At 36.5% G+C, this 26494-nt stretch overlaps 1 protein-coding gene across 7 annotated transcripts in view; it reads left to right on the top strand.

Annotated features, from left to right (window-relative positions):
* DNAJC10 (DnaJ heat shock protein family (Hsp40) member C10) overlaps window positions 1-26494 on the top strand; it is a 60236-nt gene that overhangs the window by 15251 nt on the left and 18491 nt on the right. For 6 of the 7 annotated variants that reach the window (XM_032637120.1, XM_032637124.1, XM_032637123.1 and 3 more), the window contains 5 exons: window positions 18583-18626; window positions 19274-19411; window positions 21410-21499; window positions 22277-22390; window positions 23913-24027. In XM_032637120.1, coding sequence (XP_032493011.1) covers window positions 18583-18626; window positions 19274-19411; window positions 21410-21499; window positions 22277-22390; window positions 23913-24027 — 501 coding nt within the window. The remainder of the gene's footprint in view (window positions 1-18582; window positions 18627-19273; window positions 19412-21409; window positions 21500-22276; window positions 22391-23912; window positions 24028-26494) is intronic. The other variant, XM_032637122.1, reaches the window with a different exon arrangement.

Here is a 26494-nt window from a genome sequence, read left to right as displayed (position 1 = left end):
ATATTTGTCTTTCTCTGTCTGACTTCACAAAGTATAATATTCTCTGGGTCCATCCATGTTGCTGCAAATGGCAATATTTCATTCTTTTTATGGCTGAGTAATATTCCATTGTATCCATACCACATCTTAAGCCAGTTGTCTGTTGATGGGCACTTGGGTTGTTTCCATGTCTTGGCTGTTGTAAATAGTGCTGCTATGAACATTGGGGTGCATGTATCTTTTAAAATTACAGTTTTTGTCTTTTCCAGATATATACCCAGGAGTGGAATGTCTGGATCCTATGATAGCTCTATTTTTCGTTTTTTTTTGAGGAACCACCATACTGTTTTCCATAGTGGCTGTACCAGTTTACATTCCCACCGACAGTGTAGCAGCGTTGCCTTTCCTCCACACCCGTTCCAGCATTTATTTGTAGACTTTTTGATGATAGCCATACTTACTGATGTGAGATGATACCTCATCATGGTTTTGATTTGCATTTCTTTAATAATTAGCCATGTTGAGCATCTTTCATGGGCCTGTTGGCCATGTGTATGTCTTCTTTGGAGAAATCTCTATTTAGGTCTTCTGCCCTTTTTTTTTAATTCCTTTTTGGCCACGCAACACGGTATGTGGTATCTTACTTCCCCAACCAGGGACTGAACCTTCTTCCCCTGCATTGGAAGCACAGAGTCTTAACCACTGGACCACCAGGGAAGTTCCTGCCCATTTTTTGATTGGGTTATTTTTTTAAATTTGGTCATATGAGCTATTTACATATTTTGGATATTAACCCCATTTCAGTCACATCATTTGCAAATATTTTCTCCCATTCCTTAAGTTTTCTTTTCATTTTGTTGAAGGTTTCTTTGCTGTGCAAAAGCTTGTAACTTTGATTAGGTCCTATTTGTTTATTTTTGGTTTTTATTGCTTTTGCCTTGGGAGATTGATCTAAGAAAGTATTGCTACAATTTATGTCCGAGAATGTTTTACCTATGTTCTCTCTTAGGAATTTTATAGTGTCGTGTCTTATATTTAGGTCTTTAAATCTTTTTTTTAATTGATGTATAGTTGATTTACAGTGTTGTGTTAATTACTGCTATATAGCAAAGGGATTCAGTTATACATATATTTACATTCTTTTTTTAATATTCTTTTCCATTATGGTTTATCATAGGATATTGAACATAGTTCTCTGTGCTATACAGTAGGACCTTGTTGTTTATCCATTCTGTATGTAAAAGCTTACATCTGCTAACCCCAACCTCCTATTCCATTCCCCCCCAACCCCCTCCCCCTTGGCAACCACCAGTCTGTTCTCTATATCTGTGATTCTTTTTCTGTTTCATAGGTTCATTTGTGTTGTATTTTAGATCCACATATAAGTGATATCACACGGTATTTGTCTTTCTCTTTGACTTACTTCACTTAGTAGATAGTCTCTAGTTGCGTCCATGTTGCTGCAAATGGCATTATTTCATTCTTTTTTATGGCTGAGTAGTATTCCATTGTATATATGTACCACATCTTCTTTATCCATTCATCTGTCGATGGACATTTAGGTTGTTTCCATGTCTTGGCTATTGTGAATAGTGCTACTGTGAACATAGGGGTGCATGTATCTTTTTGGAATGGAGTTTTTATTTTATTTTATTTTTTTTTGCGGTACGCGGGCCTCTCAGTGCTGTGGCCTCTCCCGTTGTGGAGCACAGGCTCAGCGGCCATGGCTCACGGGCCCAGCCGCTCCGCGGCATGTGGGATCTTCCCAGACCACCGGGGCACGAACCCACGTCCCCTGCATCAGCAGGCGGACTCTCAACCACTGTGCCACCAGGGAAGCCCTGGAATGGAGTTTTGTCTGGATATAAGCCCAGGAGTGGGATTGCTGGATCATATGGTAATTCTGTTTTTAGTTTTTTGAGGAACCTCTATTCTGTTCTCTATACTGGCTACACCAACTTACATTCCCACCAACAGTGTTGGAGTGTTCTCTTTTCTCCATACCCTCTCCAGCATTTGCTATTTGTAGACTTTTTGACTGGAGGTGGTACCTCACTGTAGTTGTGATTTGCATTTCCCTAATAATTTGTGATGTCGAGCATCTTTTCATGTGCCTACTGGCCATCTGTATTTTTTTTCTTTGGAGGAATGTCTGTTTACGTCTTCTACCCATTTTTCGATTTGGTTGTTTGGTTTTTTGTTGTTGAGTTGTATGAGCTGTTTGTGTATTTTGGAAATTAAGCTCCTGTTGGTCACATCATTTAAATATTTTCTCCCATTCTGTAGGTTGTCTTTTTGTTTTTGTTTATGGTTTCCTTTGCTGTGCAAAAGCTTTTAAGTTTGATTAGGTCCCATTTGTTTATTTTAGTTTTTATTTATATTACCTTGGGAGACTGAGCTAAGAACACACTGGTATGATTTATGTCAGAAAATGTTTTGCCTATGATTTCTTCTAGGAGTTTTATGTCATGTTTAAGTCTTTAAGCCATTTTGAGTTTATTTTTGTGTATGGTGAGAGGGTGCATTCTAACTTCACTGATTTACATGTGGCTGTCCAACTTTCCCAACACCACATGCTGAAGAGATTGGTTTTTTTGTTTGTTTGTTTTTGTTTTTTGCTGTATGCGGGCCGCTCACTGTTGTGGCCTCTCTCGTTGTGGAGCACAGGCTCCGGACGCACAGGCTCAGCGGCCATGGCTCACGGGCCCAGCCGCTCCACAGCATGTGGGATCTTCCCGGACAGGGGCACGAACCGGTGTCCCCTGCATCGGCAGGTGGACTCTCAACCACTGCGCCACCAGGGAAGCCCGAGATTGGTTTTTCTCCATTGTATATTCTTGCCTCCTCTTTTGAAGATTAATTGACTGTAGGTGTGTGGGTTTATTTCTGGGCTCTCTGTTCTGTCCCATTGATCCATATGTCTGGTTTTGTGCCAGTACCACACTGTTTTGATTACTGTAGCTTTGTAGTATTGTCTGAAGTCTGGGAGGGTTATGCCTCCTGCTTTGTTCTTTTTCTTCAGGATTGCTTTGGCAATTCTGGCTCTTTTATGGTTCCATATGAATTTTAGGTTTATTCTAATTCTGTGAAAATGTTATGAGTAATTTGATAGGGATTGCATTAAATCTGTAGATTGAAAAAAAAAAAAAATCTGTAGATTGCTTTGGGTAGTATGGCCATTTTAACAATATTAATTTTTCCAATCTAGGAGCATGGGTTATCTTTCCATTTTTTTAAATCATCTACAGTTTCCTTTTTTAATGTTTCATAGTTCTCATCGTATAAGTCTTTCACCTCCTTGGTCAGGTTTATTCCTAAGTAGTTTATTTTGGGGCTGTGATTTTAAAAGGCATTGGTTTTTTACATTCTCTTTCTGATATTTCATTGTTGGTGTGAAGAAATGGAACTGATATCTGTATGTTACTTAAAAATTTTTTTATACAGCAGGTTCTTATTATCTGTTTTATACATATTAGTGTATATATGTCAGTGCCAATCTCCCAGTTCATCCCACCACCAGCCCCCACCCCTGCTTTCCCCGCTTGGTGTCCATACATTTGTTCTCTACATCTGTGTCTCTATTTCTGCCTTGCAAACTGGTTCATCTGTACCATTTTTCTAGATTCCACATATGCATGAATGTACGATATTTTTCTCTTTCTGACTTCATTTTGTATACAGTCTCTAGGTCCATCCATATCTCTACAAATGACCCAATTTCGTTCCTTTTTATGGCTGAGTCATATTCCATTGTATATATATACCACATCTTTATACATTCGTCTGTGAATGGGCATTTAGGTTACTTCCATGACCTGGCTATTGTAAATAGTGCTGCAGTGAACATTGGGGTGCGTGTGTCTTTTTGAATTACGGTTTTCTCTGGGAATATGCCCAGTAGTGGGATTGCTGGGTCATATGGATGTTCTATTTTTAGTTTTTTAAGGAGGCTCCGAACTGTTCTTGATAGTGGCTGTATCAATTTACATTCCCACCAACAGTGCAAGAGGGTTACCTTTTCTCCATACCCTCTCCAGCATTTGCTGTTTGTAGATTTTCTGATGATGGCCATTCTAACCGGTGTGAGATGGTACCTCACTGTAGTTTTGATTTGGATTTCTCTAATAATTAGTGATGTTGAGCAGCTTTTCATGTGCCTCTTGGCCATCTGTATGTTTTCTTTGTAGAAATGTCTGTTTAGGTCTTCTGCCCATTTTTGGATTGGGTTTGCTTTTTAATATTGAGCTGCATGAGCTGTTTATATATTGTGGAGATTAATCCTTTGTCCATTGATTCGTTTACAAATATTGTCTCCCATTCTGAAGATTGTCTTTTCATCTTGTTTATGGTTTCCTTTGCTGTTCAAAAGTTTGGAAGTTTCATTAGGTCCCATTTGTTTATTTTTGTTTTTATTTCCATTACTCTAGGAGGTGGATCAAAAAAGATCTTGCTGTGATTTATGTCACAGTGATCTTCCTATGTTTTCCTCTAAGAGTTTTATAGTGCCTGGTCTTACATTTAGGTCTGTAATCCATTTTGAGTTTATTTTGTGTATGGTGTTTATTTTGTGTATGGTGTTAGGGAGTGTTCTAATTTCATTCTTTTACATGTAGCTGTCCAATTTTCCCAGCACCGCTTATTGAAGACTGTCTTTTCTCCATTGTATATCCTTGCCTCCTTTGTCATAGGACCATAGGTACATGGGTTTATCTCTGGGCTTTCTATCCTGTTCCATTGACCTTTGCTATTTTCTTTATTTCTCTTTCTTTTATTTGTGCTCTGATCTTTATGAGTTCTTTCCTTCTATGGGTTTTGTTTGTGCTTCTTTCTCTAGTTCCTTTAGGTTGTAAGGTTAGATTGTTTATTTGAGATTTTTCTTGTTTCTTGAGGTAGGATTGTATTGCTATAAAATTCTCTCTTAGTACTGCTTTTGCTGCATCCCATAGGTTTTGGATCATCGTGTTTTTGTTGTCATTTGTCTTTAGGTATTTTTTTATTTCCTCTTTGATTTCTTCAGTGATCTCTTGGTTATTTAGTATCGTATTGTTTAGCCTCCATGTGTTTGTGTTTTTTACTTGTTTTCCCTGTAATTGATTTCTAATCTCATAGCGTTGTGGTCGGAAAAGATGCTTGATATGATTTCAGTTTTCTTAAATTTACCAAGGGTTGATTTGTTACCCAAGATGTGATCTATCCTGGAGAATGTTACGTGTGCACTTGAGAAGAAAGTGTAATCTGCTGTTTTTGGATGGAATGTCTTGTAAATATCAGTTAAATCTATCTGGTCTGTTGTGTCATTTAAAGATTGTGTTTCTTTATTAATTTTCTGTCTGGATGATCTGTCCATTGGTGTAAGTGAGGTGTGAAAGTCCCCCACTATTATTGTGTTACTGTCAATTTCCTCTTTTAGAGCTATTAGCAGTTGCCTTATGTATTGAGGTGCTCCTATGTTGGGTGCATATATATTTATAATTGTTATATCTTCTTCTTGGATTGATCCCTTGATCCTTATGTAGTGTCCTTCCTTGTCTCTTGTAACATTTTTTATTTTTTAAGTCTATTTTATCTGATACAAGTATTGCTACACCAGCTTTCTTTTGATTTCCATTTGCATGGAATATCTTTTTCCATCCCCTCACTTTCAGTCTGTATGTGTCCCTAGGGAAGTGGGTCTCTTATAGACAGCATATATACGGGTCTTGTTTTTGTATCCGTTCAGCGAGCCTGTGTCTTTTGGTTGGAGCATTTAATCCATTCACCTTTAAGGTAATTATTGATATGTATGTTCCTATTACCATTTTCTTAATTGTTGTGGGTTTGTTTTTGTAGGCCTTTTTCTTCTCTTGTGTTTCCCACTTAGAGAAGTACCTTTAGCATATGTTGTAGAGCTGGTTTGGTGGTGCTGAATTCTCTTAGCTTTTGCTTTTCTGTAAAGCTCTTGGTTTCTCTGTCGAATCAGAATGAGATCCTTGCCGGGTAGAGTAACCTTGGTTGTAGGTTCTTCCCTTTCATCACTTTAAATATATCTTGGCACTCCCTTCTGGCTTGTAGAGTTTCTGCTGAGAAATCAGCTGTTAACCTTATGGGAGTTCCCTTGTATGTTATTTGTCATATTTCTCTTGTTGCTTTTAATCATTTTTCTTTGTCTTTAATTTTTGTCAGTTTGATTAGTATGTGTCTCAGCGTGTTTCTCCCTGGGACTCTCTGCACTTCCTGGACTTGGGTGGCTGTTTCCTTTCCCATGTTAGGAAGTTTTCAACTATAATCTCTTCAGATATTTTCTCGGGTCCTTTCTCTCTCTCCTCCTTCTGGGACCCCTATAATGCAAATGTTGGTGCATTTAATGTTGTCCCAGAGGTATCTTAGGCTGTCTTCATTTCTTTTCATTCTTTTTTCTTTATTCTGTTCCATGGCAGTGATTTCCACCATTCTTGTCTTCCAGGTCACTTATCCATTCTTCTGCCTCAGTTATTCTCCTATTGATTCCTTCTAGTGTATTATTCATTTCAGATATTGTATTGTTTATTTCTGTTTGTTTCATTCTTCTAGGTCTTTGTTAAACATTTCTTGCATCTTCTTGATCTTTGCCTCCGTTCTTTTTCCGAGGTCCTGAATCATCTTCACTATCATTATTCTGAATTCTTTTTCTGGAAGGTTGCCCGTCTCCACTTCATGTGGTGGTTTTTCTAGGGTTTTATTTTGTTCTTTCATCTGGTACATAGTCCACTGCCTTTTCATATTGTCTTTCTTTCTATGAATGTGGTTTTTGTTTGACATGCTGCAGGATTGTAGTTCTCCTTGCTTCTCTGTATGTTACCCTTGTATCCTGCTACCTTGCTGAATTTATCAGTTCTAGTAGTTTTTGTGTGGTGTCTTTAGGGTTAATTATATATAGTATCATATCATCTGCATATGATGACAATTTTACCTCTTTCAATTTGGATGTGTTTTATTTCTTTCTCTTGTCTGATTGCTATGGCTAGGACTTCCAATACTATGTTGAATAGAAGAGGCAAGAGTGGGCATCCTTGTCTTGTTCCAGATTTTAGTAAGGCTTTCATCTTTTCACGGTTGAGTATTGTATTGGCTGTAGATGTGTCATAAATAACTTTTACTATCTTGAGATATGTTCCCTCTGTACCTATTTTGGTAAGAGTTTTTATCATGAATGGATGCTTAATTTTGTCAACTGCTGTTTCTGCATCTGTTTAGATGATCATGTGGTTTTTGCCTTTTCTTTTGTTCATGTGGTGTATCACATTAATTGAGTTGTGTATGTTGAACCATCCTTGTGAATTTAGGATGGATCCCACTTGGTTGTGGTGTATGATCTTTTTTATGTGTTGTAAGATTCAGTTTGCTAATGTTTTGTTGAGGTTTTTTGCATCTATATTTATCAAAGATATTGGCCTGTAATTTTCTTTTTTGGTTGTGTCTTTGTCTGGTTTTAGTAACAGGGTGATGGTGGCTTCATAGAATGTTCTTGGGAGTGTTCCCTCCTCTTCAGTTTTTTGGAAGAGTTTGAGAAGGGTTGGTATAAATTCTTCTTTGTATGTTTGGTAGAATTCACCTGTGATGCTCTGTGGTCCTGGACTTTTGTTTGTAGGGGGTTTTTAAATTACAAATTCTCTTTCACTTCTAATGATTGGTCTTTTCATATTATCTATTTCTTCTTGATTCAGTTTTGGTGGGCTGTATGTTTCTAGAAACCTATCCATTTCTTCTAGGTTGTCCAATTTGTTGGTATATAATTGTTCATGGTATTTTGTATTTCTGTGGTATCAGTTGAGATTTCTCCTTTTTCTTTTCTTATTTTGTTTATTTGTGTTCTCTTTCTTTTCTTCTTGGTATGCCTGGCCAGGGCTTTGTCTATTTTCTTTACCCTTCCAAAGAACCAGCTCTTTGTTTTATTGATTATTTTTATTTTTTTAATCTCTATTTTATTTATTTCCTCTCAGATCTTTATTATTTCCTTCCTTCTGCTGACTTTAGGTTTTGTTGTCCTTTTTCTAATTCTTTTTAGTGGTAGGTTAGTTTGTTTATTTGAGATTTTTCTTGTTTTTTGAGGAAGGCCTGTATCACTATGAACTTCACTCTAAGAACTGCTTTTACTGCATCCCAGAGATTTTGTATCATTGTGTTTGCATTGTCATTTGTCCCAAGGTATTTTTTAATTTCCTCTTTGATTTCATCGTTGACCCATTGGTTTTTTAGTAGCATGTTATTTAGTCTCCATGTAATCGTTTTTTCCTCATTTCTTTTTTCGTGGTTAATTTCTACTTTCATGGCATTGTGGTTAGAAAAGATGCTTGAGATAATTTCTATGCTCTTAAATTTGTTGAGGCTTGTTTTGTGCCCTAGTATGTGGTCAATCCTAGAGAATGCTCCATGTGTACTTGGAAAGAATGTGTATTCTGATTTTGGGGGGATGTAATGTCCTGAAAATATCAATTAAGTCTAGCTGTTCTGTTATATTATGTGGGGTCTCTGTTGCCTTATTGATTGTCTGGAAGATCTGTGCATTGATGTGAGTGTGGCGTTAAAGTCTCCTACTACTGTTGTATTCCTATCAATTTCTACCTTTATCTCTGTTAATATTTGTTTTATGTATTTGGGTGCTACTGTATTAGGTGTATGTATGTTGATGAGTGTGAAGTCCTCTTGTATTGATCCTTTTATCATTATGTAGTGTCCTTCTTTATCCTTCTTTATGATCTTTGTTTTAAAATCTTGTTTGATATGAGCATTGCAACTCTTACTTTCTTATCATTTCCTTTTGTATGAAATATCTTTTTCTATCCCCTCACTTTCAATCTATGTTTGTCCTTTGCCCTAAAGTGGGTGTCTAGTAGGCAGCATATTTTAGGCTCTTGTTTTTTCAGCCAGTCTTCCACTCTGTGTCTCTTGATTGAAGCATTTCGTCCATTAATATTTAAGTTAATTATAGATAGATATGTATTTATTGCCATTTTAAACCTTGTTTTCCCATTGATTTTATATTTCTTCTTTGTTTTCCCTTTTGTCATTTTTTTTTCACACACGCACACTGTATTTTATTTTTACAAGAGATAAATAAACTGACACCAAGCATTGTAAATGGATGACCCTTTTGTGGTTTTATGATTTTCTTTTGTATTATACTTGTGTTCTCTTCTTTTTGGTTTTTGTGAATCTATTGTATGTTTTTGATTTGTGGTTACCCTGCTTTTCTAGCGTGTTAACCCTTCCTATTTCTGCTTGCCTTAGACTGGTAGTCTTATAGGCTCAAATATATTCTAGAAAAAAAATATATACACACTTTCTTACTCCCCACATCTTATGATTTTTGATGTCCCCGTTTACATCTTCATGTTCATCCTTTTGCTGTTCATTGTGGTTATCATCGTGTTCACAGAAGTTTTTGAATTCTTTTTTTTAATTTGTGTACTGGCTTATTTAAGTGACTTACTTTGAGGTTGTGATTTTCTCTTTCCTATATTGTCCTGCTTCTTTTCTCTCTGATGTTTTTTTTTTTGGCCACGTCATGTGGCATACAGGATCTTCGTTCTTGGACCAGGAATCAAACCCATGCTCCTGCTGTGGAAGTGCAGAGTCTTAACCTCTGGACCGCCAGGGAAGTCCCCTGAGAAATTCTTTATCTCTCCTTTTATTCTAATGATAATCTTACAGGGTAGATTATCCTATGTTGTAGATTTTTCCCTTTCAGGACTTTGACTATATCTTGCCAGTCCCTTCTGGCCTGCAGTGTTTCTGTAGACAAATCAACTGATAGTCTTATGGCAGTTCCCTTGTAATTAACTCTTGTTTTTCTATTGCTGCCTTTAGAACCCTCTCTTTAACTTTTGCTATTTTTATTATCATATGTCTTGGTGTAGGTCTGTTTGGGACCCTCTGTGCTTCCTGTACCTGGATATCTGTTTACTTCTTTAGGTTTGGGAAGTTTTCAGCCATAATTTCTTCTAGTACACTTTCCATCCCTTTTTCTCTTTATTCCACTTCTGGAATCCCTATTATGCATAGGTTGGCACGCTTTATATCAGAGGTCCCCAACCACCGTGGCCTGTTAGGAACCGGGATGCACAGCAGGAAGTGAGTGGCAGACAAGTGAGCAAAGCTTCATCTGCCACTCCCCATCGCTCCCCCTCACTCATTACCACCTGAACCATCACTTGCATTACCACCTGAACCATCCCCCACCCCCACCCCCATTGGTGGAAAAATTGTCTTCCACACCGGTCCCTGGTGCCAAAAACGTTGGGGACCACTGCTTTATATTATCCTGTGGGTCTCTTATATTGCTTTCATTTTTTTTCATTTGGCTTTCTGTCTGCTGTCCTGATTGGGTGATTTTCATTACTCTGTTTTCCACATCACTTATCTGTTTTTCTGCATTATTCATTCTGTTTTTCATTGCTTTAACTCAGCTTTCATGTCGGCAAATGAGTTTTCTAATTTTTCTTGGTTCCTCTTTATAGTTTCTAGTTCCTTTTTACACTATTCTGCATTTCTGTTGATAGCCTTTCTTAATTTCTTTAGTATTTTCATTACCTCCGTTTTGAACTCGGTGTCTATTAGACTGAAGAGGTTTATTTCATTATTTGTTCTTTCAGGGGAATGCTCTTGGTGTTTTAACTGAAAGTGGTTCCTCTGCTTCTTCATTTTAGTTATATTTCTCTTACTCCTTGAGTTTAGGAGAAACAATTATCTTGTGGTCTTGAATGGCTGTTTACATGTGGGGGCATCCCTGTGTAGTTTGTGTGGGTTTAATTTATTTGTTGTAGGGGCTGTTTTTAGTATGGATGCCTGTCACCTATTTCCTCAGCATGTGCTTGTTGTCATCCCCTTGATAGGGGGTGTGCAGATTCAGTGGCTAGTGCCCAGTCCTGGGGTTCTTGACAACAGTGGCAGCTCAGGCGACCCCCTGGAGCATGCGATGGGAGCAGAGGTGGCTTGCGACCACTCCTGAGGTCTGGGAGGGAGGCGGCGGCGGCCTGCAACCGCTCCTGGCATCTGGGCAGGCAGTGGTGGCAGCTTGTGACGTCCCCTCGTTCCCTTGCAGGCACTGCCCTACCCTCTGCAAGTGTGTGCATGGGGAAAAAGGCTACAACCTGCATCCCGCCCCTCCCCTCACGCAACCCCCAAATAATGGCAGCTGGCCTCTAAGGTGGCCCAGGCTTCTTCTCTGCACACCACCAGCCATGGTCGCACTGGATTCCAGCACCCCCCAGGGCTGTCTTCACACAGTCAACCCCAGTCCTCTCCCCAGTTCTGATTTCTGAAGCCTGAGTTCCAGTACCCAGCCCCTGCCCGCACTGACAGACACAAGCCTCTGACTGGAGAGTGCAGGGTGGTGGCACTGACCATTTGTGCGGTTCTTCCTTCACTCTGGCTGCCACAAGCTAGCTGCTGCACTCTTCTCCGAGTCTCTGAAGCTCCCCTTCTGTCCTGGCCAGTCTCCCTGCCAGGGGGGCTGGCACCTTTCCTCTTTCACAGCTCCCTCCCAGGGACACAGGTCCTGTCTCAATTTCTTTCTTGCTTTCTTTTTTTTCTTTTTTCCTACCTGGTTACATGGAGATTTTCTTGCCCTTTCAGCAGTTTGAGGTGTTCTGGCAGTGTTCAGTAGATATTCTGTGAGAATTGTTCCACATGTTGGTGTATTTTTGATGTATTTGTGGGAGAAGGTAAGCATCACATCCTACTACTCTGCCATCTTGATTACTCTCTCCTTTAAATCATTTTGAATTTATTTTTGTATATGGTGGGAGGGGAGTATTCTAAATTCATTGATTTACATGTAGCTGTCCAGCTTTCTCAACACCGTTTGTTGAAGAGCCTGTCTTTTCTCTATATTGTTGTTTCCTTTGTCATAGATAAATTGATTGTAGGTGTGTGGGTTTATTTCTGGGCTCTCTGTTCTGTTCATCTATATGTCTTTGTACTAATACCATGCTTTTTGACTACTGTAGCTTTGTAGTATATTCTGAAGTTGAGAAGGGTTATGCCTCCAGCTTTGTTCTTTTTCCTTAGAATTGTTTTAGCAATTCTGGGCCTTTTGTGTTTTCATATAAATTTTAGGATTATTTGTTCTAATTCTGTGAAAAATGTCATGGTATTTTGATAGGGATTGCATTAAATTTGTAGATTGCTTTGGGTAGTATATCCATTTTAACAATATTCTTCCCATCTAAGAATATAGGATATCTTTCCATTTTTTTGAATCATTTTCATTTCCTTTACCAGTGATTTATAGTTTTCAGCACGTAGGTATTTCACCTCCTTGGTTACGTTTATTCCTAGGTATTTAAATTTTTTGATGAGATTATAAACGGGATTTTTTTTTTTACTTTTATTTCATTTTTAGTGTATAGAAACATGACAGATTTCTCTGTATTAATCTTGTATGCTGCTATCTTGCCAAATCCCTTGATTAGTTCTTATACTTTTTTTGGTGAAGACTAGGGTTTTGTATATAGAGTATTGTATGTCATCTGCAAAGGGTGGCAGTTTTACCTTTTCCCTTGCAATTTGGATACCTTTTATTTCTTTTTCTTATCTGATTGCTGTGGCTAGGACGTATAATACTCGGTTGAATAGAAGCTCTGGGAGTGGGCATCCTCGGCTTATTCCTGAATTTAGAGGGAAGGCTTTTACTTTTCACCACTGAGTATTATGTTGGTTGTGGCTTTGTTGTAAATGGCCTTTATTATGTCATAATATGTTCCCTCTACACCCACTTTGCTGAGAGTTTTTATCATGAATGGATGTTGAATTTTGTGAAATGCTTTTTCTGCATCTGTTGAGATGATCATGTGATCATGTGGTTTTTGTCTTTCCTTTTGTTAATGCGGTGTATCACACTGATTGATTTGCATATGTGGAACCATCCTTGTGATCCTGAAATGAATCCAACTTGATCATGGTGTATGATCCTTTTCAGGTATTGTTGGATTCAGCTTGCTAATACTCTGTTGAGGATTTTTGCACCTATATTCATCATAGATACTGGCCTGTAGCTTTTTTTTTTTTTGTAGTGTCTTTGTCTAGTTTTGTAATTAGTGGCCTCATAGAATGAATTTGGAAGTGTTCCCTCTTCTTCAGTTTTTTGGAATAGTTTGGGAAGGATTAGTTTAAGTTCTTTATGTTTGGTAGAATTCTTCAGTGAAGCCATCTGGTCTTGGACTTTTGTTTGCAGAAAGTTTTTCTTTTAATTATTTTTACAGATTCTGTTTCACTTCTAGTGATTAGCCTGCTCAAACTGTGTTTCTTCTTGACTTAGTCTTGCCAGGCTGTATGTTTCTAAAAATTTGCCCATTTCTTCTAGGTTGTCCAGTTTGTTGGCATGTAACTGTTCACTGTATTTCTCTTCTGATTGTTTGTATTTCTGTGATAACAGTTATTTCTCCTCTTTCATTTCTTAATTTCTTTATTGAGGTCCTCTCTTTTTGATGAGCCTGGCTTGTCGATTTTATTTATCTTTTCAAAAAATCAACTCTTGGTTTTATTGATCTTTTTTGTTGCTATTTTTTTCCCTGATCTATTTTATTTCTCTCTGATCTTTATTATTTCCTTGCTTCTGCTGACTTTGCACTTTTTCTTTTACTAATCCTTTTAGGTGGTTGGTGAGATTGTTCATTTGAAATTTTTCTTGTTTCTTGAGCTAGGCCTGTATCGCTGTGGATTCCCCCTAAGAATTGCTTTTGCTGCATGCCAGAGATTTTGTAATGTGTTCTCATTTTCCTTAATCTCAAGGTATTTTATAATTTCTTCTTTGATTCCATCTTTGACCCATTTGTTTCTTAGTAGCATGTTGTTCAGCCTCCACATGTTTGTTCTTTCTCTGTTTTTCTTTCCATAGTTAATTTCTGATTTCATATCATTGTGGTCAGAAAAGATGCTTGAAATAACTTCTATCCTCTTAAATTTGTTGAGGCTTGTCTTATGACCTAGCATGTGGTCTGTCCTATAGAACATTCCATGTGCACTTGAAAAGAATGTGTATTCTGGGGTTTTCAGGGGATGTAGTATTCTGTAGAAATCTATTAAGTCCAACTGGTCTGTTGTATCATTTAAAACCACTGTTTTCTTCTTGATTTTCTGTCTGGATGATCTGTCCATTGATGTCAGTGGAGTGTTAAATCTACTATTACTGTATTTTTGTCAGTTTTTCCCTTTATGTCTTTTAGTATTTGCTTTATATATTTATGTACTGCTATATTAGGTGCATAGGTGTTAATGAGTATAATATCCTCTTCTTGTGTTGATTCCTTTATCATTATATAATGCCCTTCTTTGTCTTTTTTTATGGCCTTTGTCTTAAAGTCTACTTTGTTTGATATGAATATTGCTACCCCCACTTTCTTGTCATTCCCATTTGCCTGAAATATCATTTTCCTTCTCCTCACTTTCAGTTTGTGTCTTTTATCCTGAAGTAAGTGTCTTGTAGACAGTATATTTCAGGTTCTTGTTTTTCTTTCCAATCAGCCAGTCTTTTGATCAAAGCATTTAGTCTGTTGACATTTAAAGTAGTTGATAGGTTTGTATTTATTACCATTGTAATCCTTGTTTTCCAGTTGTTTTGTTTATTTTTTTTGTTTTTTCTTTTGGTCTGATGGTTTTCTTTTGTTGTATGCATGACTTCCTTTCTTTTTGGTCTTTGTGAATCTATTTTATGTTTTTGATTTGTGGTTACCATGGAATTCAGGTGTGTTGACCCATAACTATCTACTTGATGTAAACTGATAGTCATTCAATTCAAACACATTCTAAAAGATGTACATTTTTTATTCCCCTCCCTGGTACTTTGCAATTTTGATATCCTATCTTACATGTTTAAACTTATCCTTTTATTTTTATTATAGAGTCACTTTTACAATTTTTTTGACTGTGTAGTCTACATACTAGTTTATTTAAGTGATCTTCAATTCTTACTGTATATTTGCCTTGCCTATTTTGATTTTCTCTTTCCTATAGTGTCTTGCTCCTTTTCCATTTAGAGAAGACCCTTCAATATTTCTTTTAGGGTAGGTTTAGTATTACTGAATCTTTTTAGTTTTTGCTTGTCTGAGAAATTCTTTATCTCTCCTTCTATTCTAAATGATAATCTTGCTGTATAGAGTATCCTAGGTTGCAGGTTTTTTCCTTTCAGAACTTTTAGTATATTATGCCACTCCCTTCTGGCCTGCAAGTCAGCTGATAGCCTTATGGGGGTTCCCTTGTAATTAACTCTTTTTCTCTCACTGCCTTTAGGATGCTCTTTTTGTCTTTAAGTTTTGCCATCTTAATTATGATATATCTTGTGGGTCTGTTCAGGTTCATCTTGTTTAGGATCCTTTGTGCTTCTTGTATCTGGATATCTGTTTCCTTCTTTAGGTTTGGCAAATTTTCAGCCATAGTTTCTTCAAATAAGTTTTTGATCCCCTTCTCTCTTCTCCTTCTCAAACCCCTATTATGCGTAGGTTGGCACATTTTATATTATTTTATAGATCTTGTAAGTTCCTTTCATTTTTTTTTTTCACTTGTCTTTGCTCTTCTGATTGGGCGATTTCTATTATTCTGTCTTCCAGCTTACTTATTCATTCTTCTGTGTCATTTAGTTAGCTGTACATTGCTTCTAGATTTCTTTTTATCTTAGAAATTGAATTATTTATCTATTTTTGATTTGTTCATCTTTGTAGTTTCTAGTTCCTTGTTACAGTGATATGCATTTATATTGATCTTTCTTAATTCATTTAGCGTTTTTATAACCACCTTTTTGAACTTGGTGTCTGGTAGACTGGTGAGCTCTGTTTCATTATTTGTTTCAGGGGATTTTTCTTGCTCTTTTAATTGGGAGTATTTCCTCTGCCTTTTCATTTTACTTAACTGTCTCTGTCTCTGAATATAGGAGAAACGATTATCTATTATGGTCTTAAAGGGGTGTTTTTATGTGGTAGCATCCCTGTGTAGACTCTGTGTGTATGATGGACACCAGCCATGTCTTATTTTGGGGTATGCTGGTCGTTATCACCTAGATAGGGGGTTTGGTTGGTTTTGAGGGATCTAAAGACTGTGCAGGGTGTGAGGTGGGACTTCCTCTTTGCTGCATAGCTGTTGCCGCCCTGTCAGGGACAGGGCCTGCTCCCCAGCTGTTGGAGTAAATGCCCTGTGGGTTGGGCTCAATCAGGCTCCATTCCCCTTGAGTGGTGCCCTGCCCCCAAAGGAGGTGATTGCTGAAGCAAGTGAGGCCCATGTGCTCACAAAGGACCAGTACACCACCTCTGTAGGCATCTGAGGCTCCAGTCGGAACCAGCCCAAGGTCTCATCCCTTCTTCTGTTTATCCCAGACCTAGTGCAAGGTTGTGGTGTGGAGTGGGTGAGGCTGGGACATTCACTAGGCTGGGGCTGGGGGTTGGGGTGTAGTGGCTGCAGGAATTGAGGTGGCTGTGCTACCACCAGAGCACTGGGCTGACCCCATGGCAGTCTTCTCCCAGACCTGTCTGCCCCAGCTCCAAGGCTAAGCTGCTGTGTGGAGTGGGTGGAGCCAGAGCATTGGCTCCACTGGGAGGCAAACTACGGGGTGCTCCTGCAACACTGCCTGAGCAAGTGCTGACAGTGGCCACTTCCACTCCACCCAGATCACATCCCAGGACCCCAGTCTGTCTCTGCATAGCTAGACCAAGTCTTCTCCCAGGGCTTGGTTGGCTCAAATCTAGCACCAGGCTGTGGTATGGAGTGAGCGGGGCCGGGATGTTCAACCAGCTCGGATTGGGGAGTGTGGCCAAGTGGCAGCTGCCAGTGCAAAGCTCTCTCCGCCTTGATTTTTGGTAAACCGGCACATGCGTACTCCTCATGAGTAGAGTCTAGGCTTCTCTAGCCCTTCGTCTGTCCCAGCAGTTCTCCTGGCAGCCAAGGGTGCTTGTCTCCTCCTTGCAGGACCCCAGGACTGGAATGTCCAGTCTGTGGTTCAACCCACTTGCTCCCCACATTGAGGGTCTGCCCATGGGGACCTTCTCTTCCTTTCAGATCCATCTCAGATGGGGGTCCCAACCCTATGCCTTTTCCATCCTACCTGGTTATATGGAAATCTTTCTTGCAGCCTTGGTTGTGTAGGAGTTCTGCCATTTTCCAGTTAGTTTTCCATGAGAATTGTTCCACATGTAGATGTATTTTTGGTATGTTGTCAGGGGAGATGAGCTCCATGTCTTCCTACTCCACCATCTTGATCTCTCCTCTACAGTTATTAATTTCTTAAAGTATCATATGGTTTATATTCAATGGGCAAATTTTTCAGCTTAATTATACTTATGGTAAATTATACCATCAGATAGCTATAAATGTTTTTGACACTTCAAAAAAATAATTAGTTGTTGACAGATACAACCCTCACAAAATAATAATTTTTTGCAGTTACTGCCTTTCCCTCATATGTATTCATTTCAGAAATGTACATGTTTGCCTCATAAAAGTATATATTTGGGGGACTTCCTTGGTGGTCCAGTGGTTAAGACTCCACACTCCCAATGCAGGGGACACAGGTTCAATCCCTGGTTGGGGAACTAAGATCCCACATGTCATGTGCTGCAACCTTAAAAAAAAAAAATGTGTATATATATATATATATATATATATATATATTTGAAGATGATAACTTTCCGTTTCTAGGACCCTTTCCCCTAGTAAATTAAGTTGGAAGTTCAGTACCCTACACAAACATAAACTGTATTCAAGCAATAAGATTGGTTAAAAATTGGTCCTAGTGTTAGAAAATATCCTAATTAATGAATGCATTTTCATATGTTTAATCCCAACATGGATCTTTTCCCCATACTTCACCTCTCAGCCTTTATGCTGCTGTGTTGGAAAGGTATTGCCTTGCAGATAAAATCAGCCACTCACCTCATGGGGTAAGGCCCATCTTAGGAATGTATTGCCTTGCAGCAAAAATCACCCTTAAACTTAGTCTGTCATTGAGGGGTTTTCCCTCATTTTGGCCTAATGCACATGTTTCTCTCCATTCCACACATAAGGAAAACTATTAAAGCTTTCTGACATTATTTTACTTTTACCATAGGTAGATTGATTTCACCTGTCCCTGTGAGCTGTGTGATGCTGCATCTCCCTTTCTTCTAAATCTATCTCATTGTATCGTAACATTCATATTTATAGGACTTACATAAAAATGGTGAAGAAGCTATTCTAAGATTGTATTGTATTTTAAGGATTCTGCACATATTGTTATTTATCAAATAGGCATTACATTTTATTACTCCAAATCATGAGATCCCTTGGATAAAGGGGACTGTTGATAGGAGGAGACATTTGAGAATAAGTTCCTAAAGAGGTACTTGAGAGGGAATTCCTTCTTTTTTTTTTAGCTGGAAATCCTGAGAAACTAACGGGAGAGAATAAAAGACTAAGGAGAGGGAAGGGAGAGGTAGGGAGAGAAAAGGGGACAGGAGGGAGAAGAATGAGACATTGACCTCTATGTCTACCTAGTAAATAAAAGTCTCAGTATTTACCAGCACAGCCCAGTTAATTGCCTAAGAATCAACATGATGGTTTGGGGGAACAGCTAATTACAGACTTAAGCTGAAATTGCCTCATAAGTTTTTTTTCCCCCACCAGATTGTTTGACTTCACAGACACGTCTCAGGTTAAGTGGGATGTTGGTAAGCATCAATTACTTTGTAAAATTGTATCACCATGTTAAGAAACACATTTAAAAACTGATCCCAAATATTTTCTTTGGTGGTTTCTTAAACATTTATCTCACTTATTTGTAATCTTTCTTGTTTTCTGATAAATGTATTCATAGCTGTAAGTTTCTTTCTAATTAATTAGCTGTGTTCAATACATTTTAACATGTGGTGTTTTCGTTATCATTCACTTCTAAGTATTCCATTAGAGTTCCTCTTTAACCAGGAAGTTATATATTAGTGTTTTTGTCATTTCTAAACATTACTTTTTGTCGTTTTGTTATTTTACTTATTTAGTCTCATCATATTATGGTCAGGGAGTACAGTCTGTGTGTTGTTGATACTTTAACACTATTGAAGCTGCCTTATGGTTTGGGAGTTTGCCACTTACGAAGATTGTTAATGTTCTGTGTATGCTCGAAAATGTTTCCTATGTAAGGTGTAATTTTTATATACATTAGATTAAATTTATTAATCATGTTACTCAAATCTGCATCATTTTTTGAGTGTTCTTTTTAAAAGTTTAATTAATAGTAGGAAAGTTGTGTTTTTGCTAGATATAAATCCTTTTAACTTTTTCTTCCACTTACAACACGATTTTTTGTTTCTTTCCATTTTAGGATGGTCTTGTTAATGTAGGATGGATGGACTGTGCCACCCAGGACAACCTTTGTAAAAGTTTGGACATTACAACAAGTACTACTGCATATTTTCCTCCTGGAGCCACTTTAAATAACAAAGAGAAAAGTGGTATTTTGGTATGAATCACTTTAATTTCTTTACACACACACGTATTCAAATACATCATTTTGTAAACAATGAGCAAAACAAGGAACGAGTTTATATCATCTGATTATAGGACACTTAATTATTTAGAATATTTAATTTCTGGGATTCTGTTTAATATTTCAGTTTATAAAGTTAAGCTATAAGGATTATTTTTAAACTGGCATAAACCATTACAGTTTTAAAAACCCAAAGGTATGGAATACATTCTTAGGTTAAATGAATATTTATTGGTTTCCATTTATTTGTATATTTTCTAATGTTAAAATATAGATCATTGGTAGGTTTAGCTGGAATCTGGTATCTGTTTTTTTAAAGCACCCTGTTAGATTCTGGTATAGACTCAGTTTGGCAATCTACTGGTGTGGTTCACATTCCTAATTTTATAAATGAGGAAACTGAGGTTCAAGATAGTTGTTAAGGAGCTGAGACAAATACTGCCATATCGGATAGGTCCCTAGAGAACCCACAAAGAAAAACAGACTGATATAAGACAGACTACCTTTAGTGTTCTTTTCTGTATTTTAATTTTTGATATAAAACAGCAAGCTCAGATATGATCTTAGGAAACATAAATGAGTGATATTAGAAATGTGACAACACAGAGTGACGAATTAGCAGTCCCTGTCCCTCCTAAAAGCATTCAGGTTTTAAAAAATGTAAAACACTATGCCAGCTAAATATGTCTGGCAGGTGAAATTCAGAGGCTGGACAGTACCCTTCTAGATGTAACTGCCAAATTTTACTCTAAAACAAACAGGTTTATAAGGAGGTTCTACTGGATTTGTAACTTACATGTTTATATAAGCTGTTATGGGAGTATTTTTAGTAAAATCTTCATGAATGTGACTAAAGTGAATGAGCTTATAGTACTGAGACATGAAAGTCTTCTGTTTTGGCCTTTTAAGCCCTTTGGTAACAAGTTATTTCATAGATTTTTTGGGACTATGCTATAGTTTTTTTTTAAGCTGAAAATTGAGTTTTCTGTACTTACGTTATAGACATTGTTTCTATTGACTATTCTCATGTCAAACACAATTAAACTGTGAATACAGTGGTAGTTCCTACAGGTTTTTAATGGAGTTTTAGATCTTTCAAGTAATATATGAATTTCAAATAGTTTATTATAATTAAAGATATACAATAAACTGTTTCATCAACCCCTGTATACATTTTCTTGATGTAACTATTGCTGCACTCTGTAATAGCAGCTGCTTCCATGAGAATTAGAAGCGCAAAGAGAGTTCTATGAGAAAAATATGCTGAGGATAAAATATGGACAGAAATAAAGAAGGTTTGTTAGAATCAAGATGTGTCTATTTCAGTTGTTTTGTTTTAAATAAGAGACCTAGATCTAAAATATATTTAATTTAAAATATATATTTTATATATATACATTTTACTCTGTAAAACTCCTAAGTGGTTTGGTTTTGGTACATTATTTCTAAAAATCTCTATAATAAAGTCCATTCCAGTTTTCCAATAAGTTTTTCTTAATTCCTATTAATTATTGATTGGGGTATGAAGCATCTTAGATCACCAAATATTCTAGTGTTTTAACAAGAATTCGTAAAGCATTGGCATTCTGTAAAACATGTTAGCATTAAAATTAAACTGAACATACCATAGCTTTTTCCCAATGAGCCAGAGGTCACTCCAGGTTATTTTGAGGATTATCATTGAATATGCAGCATAGTTAATAGAAAATTCCAGGTAATGAAACACCTAATAATGAAATTTATTTTACATCACTGTTTTTTAAAGAAACAACCCAGTTTAATAATTGCCACAATATGATATACTGTCCTTTTCTTTTTTTTGGAAAAGGACAACATTTAGGATAATTAGCTTAAAAACCGTGTAACTTCTATGATTACTTTCCTTAAAAGTTCTTTCTCTGAAAACTGAAAAACTAAGATACTAAGATAAGTGAACGTTGATTAAAAAGATTACGATTCTCTTACTTCTAGTTTCTTAATTCATTGGATGCTAAAGAAATATATTTGGAAATAATGCATAACCTTCCAGATTTTGAACTACTTTCGGCAAACACACTAGAGGTAATATTTTTTTAATAATAAATAGTATTAAATGTTGGTAACATTTCAGAACTTAACATTTTAAAATCAGCGTTTGTTTTATTCATTTTGGAGAAGAAGTAGCAGTTTCAAAGGACTTATATATATATCAGTTGGTTCTAGGTTGAACTCTAATGCCAGGGTTGCTGGCGTTGCAGCTTCAGTGTGGATCTGTAGTTTTGGAAACCTAACTAGTCCTGAAGGTAGGCTGCAGGAGGTGCACCAGAAAAGGCAAGATTTTGATCACAAAGCAACTTTGGATCTGATCTGGAACTCTTAGTTCTCGCTTACAGAACTATCTGTATTGTTCACTGAGAATTAAGAAGCAACTTTAGAAATATTCAGTTTGTAGTAGAATCAATTATTTTTTCTACTTTTTGATCCCAGAGTGTTCTAAGTCTATATCCCTACCAAACTTTTTGTTAAACCTGAAGAAATCTGACTTCCCCACCTTTCAGCTTTTTGGCTCTGTGTTGTTGAAATCATACTTTTTCCTGGCACAGTCATCGTCTTTAAGATTTTATGATTTAGTGACTCTTTTCTTTGTGTAATATTATATAATTGATTTATATAGCATTATTACAAATAAACTACAAAATAAGAATATGACTGGGTCTGAATTTTAGACAATGTTTTGAAATAATGGGTAGGATAGTTAAAATTAAATCAAAGGAATAGAAATTATTGATAGAACTCTTAGGATTTCCCATCTCTCATGTTTCTTTTCCTTTATCACTTTCTTCTTTAATCACTTTTAAGGATCGTTTGGCTCATCATCGGTGGCTCTTATTTTTTCATTTTGGAAAAAATGAAAATTCAAATGATCCTGAGTTGAAGAAGCTAAAAACTCTACTTAAAAATGAACATATTCAAGTAAGAAAAGTGTATTCTGCCTAGCCTTCTGCTTACGTGCTCTCTTCTTAATTTAGTACATAAAGTTATGTTTTAAATAACATAAAAATGTTTTATTTGAAATTCTAGGTTAAGAAACCCCTAAATGCCTTTGTTCTTCTGTTGCGTTTTCTTTTTTGTATTAAAAGTTAAAATGATATCTGAGAAAGGTTAACCTTCATTTCTTTTGGGTAGTTGGTATGTGATAAATCTGTATGATAGTTTTTCTGGAATGCATACTATAGAATAGGATATCTTTCCCTTTTTTAAATTCTTATTTCTTTATGTAAGTAATTTCATATTTATTATTTTAAATTAGCATATATAAATAAGCACTAAAATGAATTAAAGTAGATGCCTAAAAATTATCCACATTTTCTCCACTGTTAATAAACCTACTAAGAATTTACTGTTATAACCTTTCAAGCTTTTTAAGTGTGGGCATATGTGTGTGTGTGCACATATATGCATATTGTAATGGCCATTGTAATAGACATACATGTAAATTTATATGTATGCTTTTTAATCAAATTAGATTCACTAAATTCTCTTTCGTAAAATTTTCCATTTAGTGATATAAATTTTTCCACATACCAGTGTAATGTATATGTGTGTGTGTATATGTAAATGTATCAGTCATCGTCCTAAAGACCAAGCAGTATTTCACTGTATGGTTACACCATGATTGTTTGACAAATCCTCTTTTACTGGTGACTTTGTTTCCATTTTTATATCAAAAAGATATACTGCAAAAATGCAGTATGAGGAATTTTTTGAACCAAGGTTATATATTTTCTTCAAAATTTTTTATCCTCATTACCAGAGTCTTCCAGGAAGTTTATATCAGTTTATATTCTTACTGATAGCATATAAGTGACCATTTCTCTATACCAGTGCCAGCCCTGGTATTATCATTCTTTATAATTAGCACTGTCCTGATAGGCCAAAAGTGATTTGTTAATAATACTCATTTTCATTAATTGCTTTCTACTTTATTTTCCATGTATGTCTCTGGCCCATTTTCTTTCTCCTGATAGGATGTTCATATTTTTATTTCTTAATAGATCCTTTGTCTTAAATGCTACAAATATTTGGTTTATCATTTGCCCACTGGGTTTTTTTCCCATATCGTATGAAAATGTGAACCTTTTTCTTTATTATTTCTGCTTGTAGGGTCTCTCTTAAGACATTCTCTCTTTCCCCCACCCCACTATTATATAAATATTCTCTACATTTTTAGAAGGGTGGTTTCTTAAACAATAATATTTTCTTGGAAATTTCCTCTCAGATTTTTGAAATCTCTAGGAGGCATTTTTTTTTATAACTAAATTTAGTTTCAGTGTTAAATGTAAATTAATTAGTTCTGTCTCTTACTTTCATGGTCCATTAACTTCTGTTTAGAAGCTGTGTTGTTATGCAATGTCATTTTTGGATTATCCTTATGAATATTTAACTGAATGGGTAAGATTTTATTTTCAACGGATTAAATCTCTTTATACTTTAGGTTGGCAAGTTTGACTGTTCCTCTGCACCAGACATCTGTAGTAATCTCTATGTTTTTCAGCCATGTCTAGCAGTATTTAAAGGACAAGGAACTAAGGAATTTGAAATTCATCATGGTAAGAAGGGAAAAAGTGATAAAAATTTCTCAATTTTCAAATAGTAATTCTTAATTCTACTTTTTAACCTTGTTTTATATGGACGTGATTATGAAAAATAACTTTGTTCTCACTTATTAGTAAATTTGTTCCTTGTGGGGAAAGAGATTTTGAATTAAATATAGTTGTTTTATCTTCTTTACTGTTTAAAATAAATCCCTTTTTTCTCCCCAATATTTTGATCACTGTTTCAATAAGAGCTCTGATGACTTGTCAGGCTAGTAAGGAATTTCAGGGTTTGTCTTGTTGACAAAAATAAGAAACACCTAGTTTCCATTTCAGTATGCCAAATGTAGCATCTCAATCATTAGGGGCAATTTCTAGACATTGTTTTGGATTTTTCAAACACTAGATGACCAGACATCTCCATTAACTGCTTTGTTATCTCTCTTGAATTTATATTTCTGCATTTCACCTTGTTTGGGACTTTAGCCCTGCATCATGAAAGTACAGTTCCAATTCCTAGGGTTTGGAATACATCATCGGCCCTGTCCTAAAAAAGGTCAAATGTAGCAAAAGAGAGACATAAACTACTGACTATAACACAGTTAGTAAATAACAGGTATTGATAACTATGCCTGTTACATGACAAGCACTCTTTTAGGTGTTAGGAATGCAAAATTATAAGACATGGACTCTGCTCTCAAGAAGCTTAAAATATCATGTAGTGGTGGGTGAGAGGAGGGAGATTTATAAGAAAATATGAAAAACATTGTAATAGTCATTATGTATAAATTATAAGATTAAATAAAGAGACTTTTGCATAGTATAGGCCAGGAGGTGATCTTTGAATTAAAATGACATTTGAATACTCAATTTCCCAAAGCAAATAAGAGAAAAACAAGTGAGGCCCTGTAAACTGAAGGAATTCTGTGAGCAAAGACTTGACAAGATAAACTTAACAGTAACTACTGTTTATTCAGTACTTTTTATAAATGAGATGTTTTTCTAAAAGAATTTGCATATTATGCATATCCATCTTTATCTTCACAACAATCCCAGCAAGGGAGAAAACTGAGGCTCAGAAAGATAAAGTAACTTGCCCATGACAACCAGTAATTGGTCAAGGTAGATTTTGTATCCAAATGTGTCTGACTCCAAAGCCTATGCTTATAGCCACGCGAAACTATGCCACCAAGTTTTAATAATGGAGTTCTGTTCCTCTGAAGTATTTCTCAGATTCCCCCTCACTGCCTTATTTCAGGTCCATCATCTCCTTCATCTTCTTTAATATTCTCCAATATAATTGTCTCATAGCATTTTCTCTTTACAATTAATTACTTGTTTTATCTGCAGATTTATTACCCTAGAATACCTAGAACATTCACATGTCACTTTTTTGCCTTGAATCTCCTGATCTCTTTTAGAATAAACTTCAGATTCCTTAGCATAGGAGCAATGACTTTGTCTTGCTCACCACTGTATTTCCAGCACCTAGGATGCTGGTGCGTAGTAGCTCAGTAAATAGTTGTTAAATTAATAGGGTACATTCACTCTCTGCCTCTGCCTGTTTTTCCAGCCTCATCTCCCACCTCTGCCCCTCCAAATAATCTTAGCTCCGCTACTTGTAGATCACTGAAAATATGTTTTCACTCCTATGCCTTTTACACAGGACTTTTTTCTTGCTCCTGCACTGTAATCATTTCTTCCTGCCCCTCAAAATATTTAGCAAATTCCAAGTCACCCTTCAAAACTTTGCATAAAGCATTTTCTCCCTGTAATATACCATGAATAACCAAGTACTTCCTTTTGTATTTTGTCACTAACTTTATAGTGTAACTTGTATTATTTCTTTGGATTTAAATAGGTGTTGAGTATTGGATTTAAATAGGTGTTTTTTATGAACATTATGAACTAGTAGAGAAAACAGACAAGTAGATGGTCAACTTTTAAAATGTCTGAAGTGAGGAGTATTATCTATTTCTGAGTAATAAATTACCCTAAAACTTAGCAGCTTAAAACAACAAACATTTATTAACTCACACAGTTTTTGGTGTTCAGGATTCTGAGACCAGCTTAGCTGAGTGGTTCTGGCTCAGGTTTTCTCATGAGGTTGCAGTCAGGGTGGGTAAGGACTACAGCCACCTGAAGGTTAGACTGAGGCTGGCAGATTTGGTTCCAAGCTGACTCATGGCATAGTCAGGAGGCCTCAGTTCCTTACCAGGTGGGCCTCTCTGTATGGCTACTCACTTCTCTCAGAATGACTTATCAGAGAGAGAGACACATACACACACACACAAGCAATGATAATCTGATCTCAGATAATATAAACCGTCACATCCACCATATCCTATTGGTCACATCCACCAACCCCGGTACAGCAATGGTATGAGTACCTGAGGTAGGGATCATTGGGGGCTATCTTGGAGACTGACTACCATAAGAGAGAAGTATGGGTTGCACTTAGGCAGAACATATAGATGGAATA

Source organism: Phocoena sinus, chromosome 7 (assembly GCF_008692025.1).
Source record: "Phocoena sinus isolate mPhoSin1 chromosome 7, mPhoSin1.pri, whole genome shotgun sequence".
NCBI lineage: Eukaryota > Metazoa > Chordata > Mammalia > Artiodactyla > Phocoenidae > Phocoena > Phocoena sinus.
This window is presented reverse-complemented; position numbering and strand designations above follow the sequence as displayed.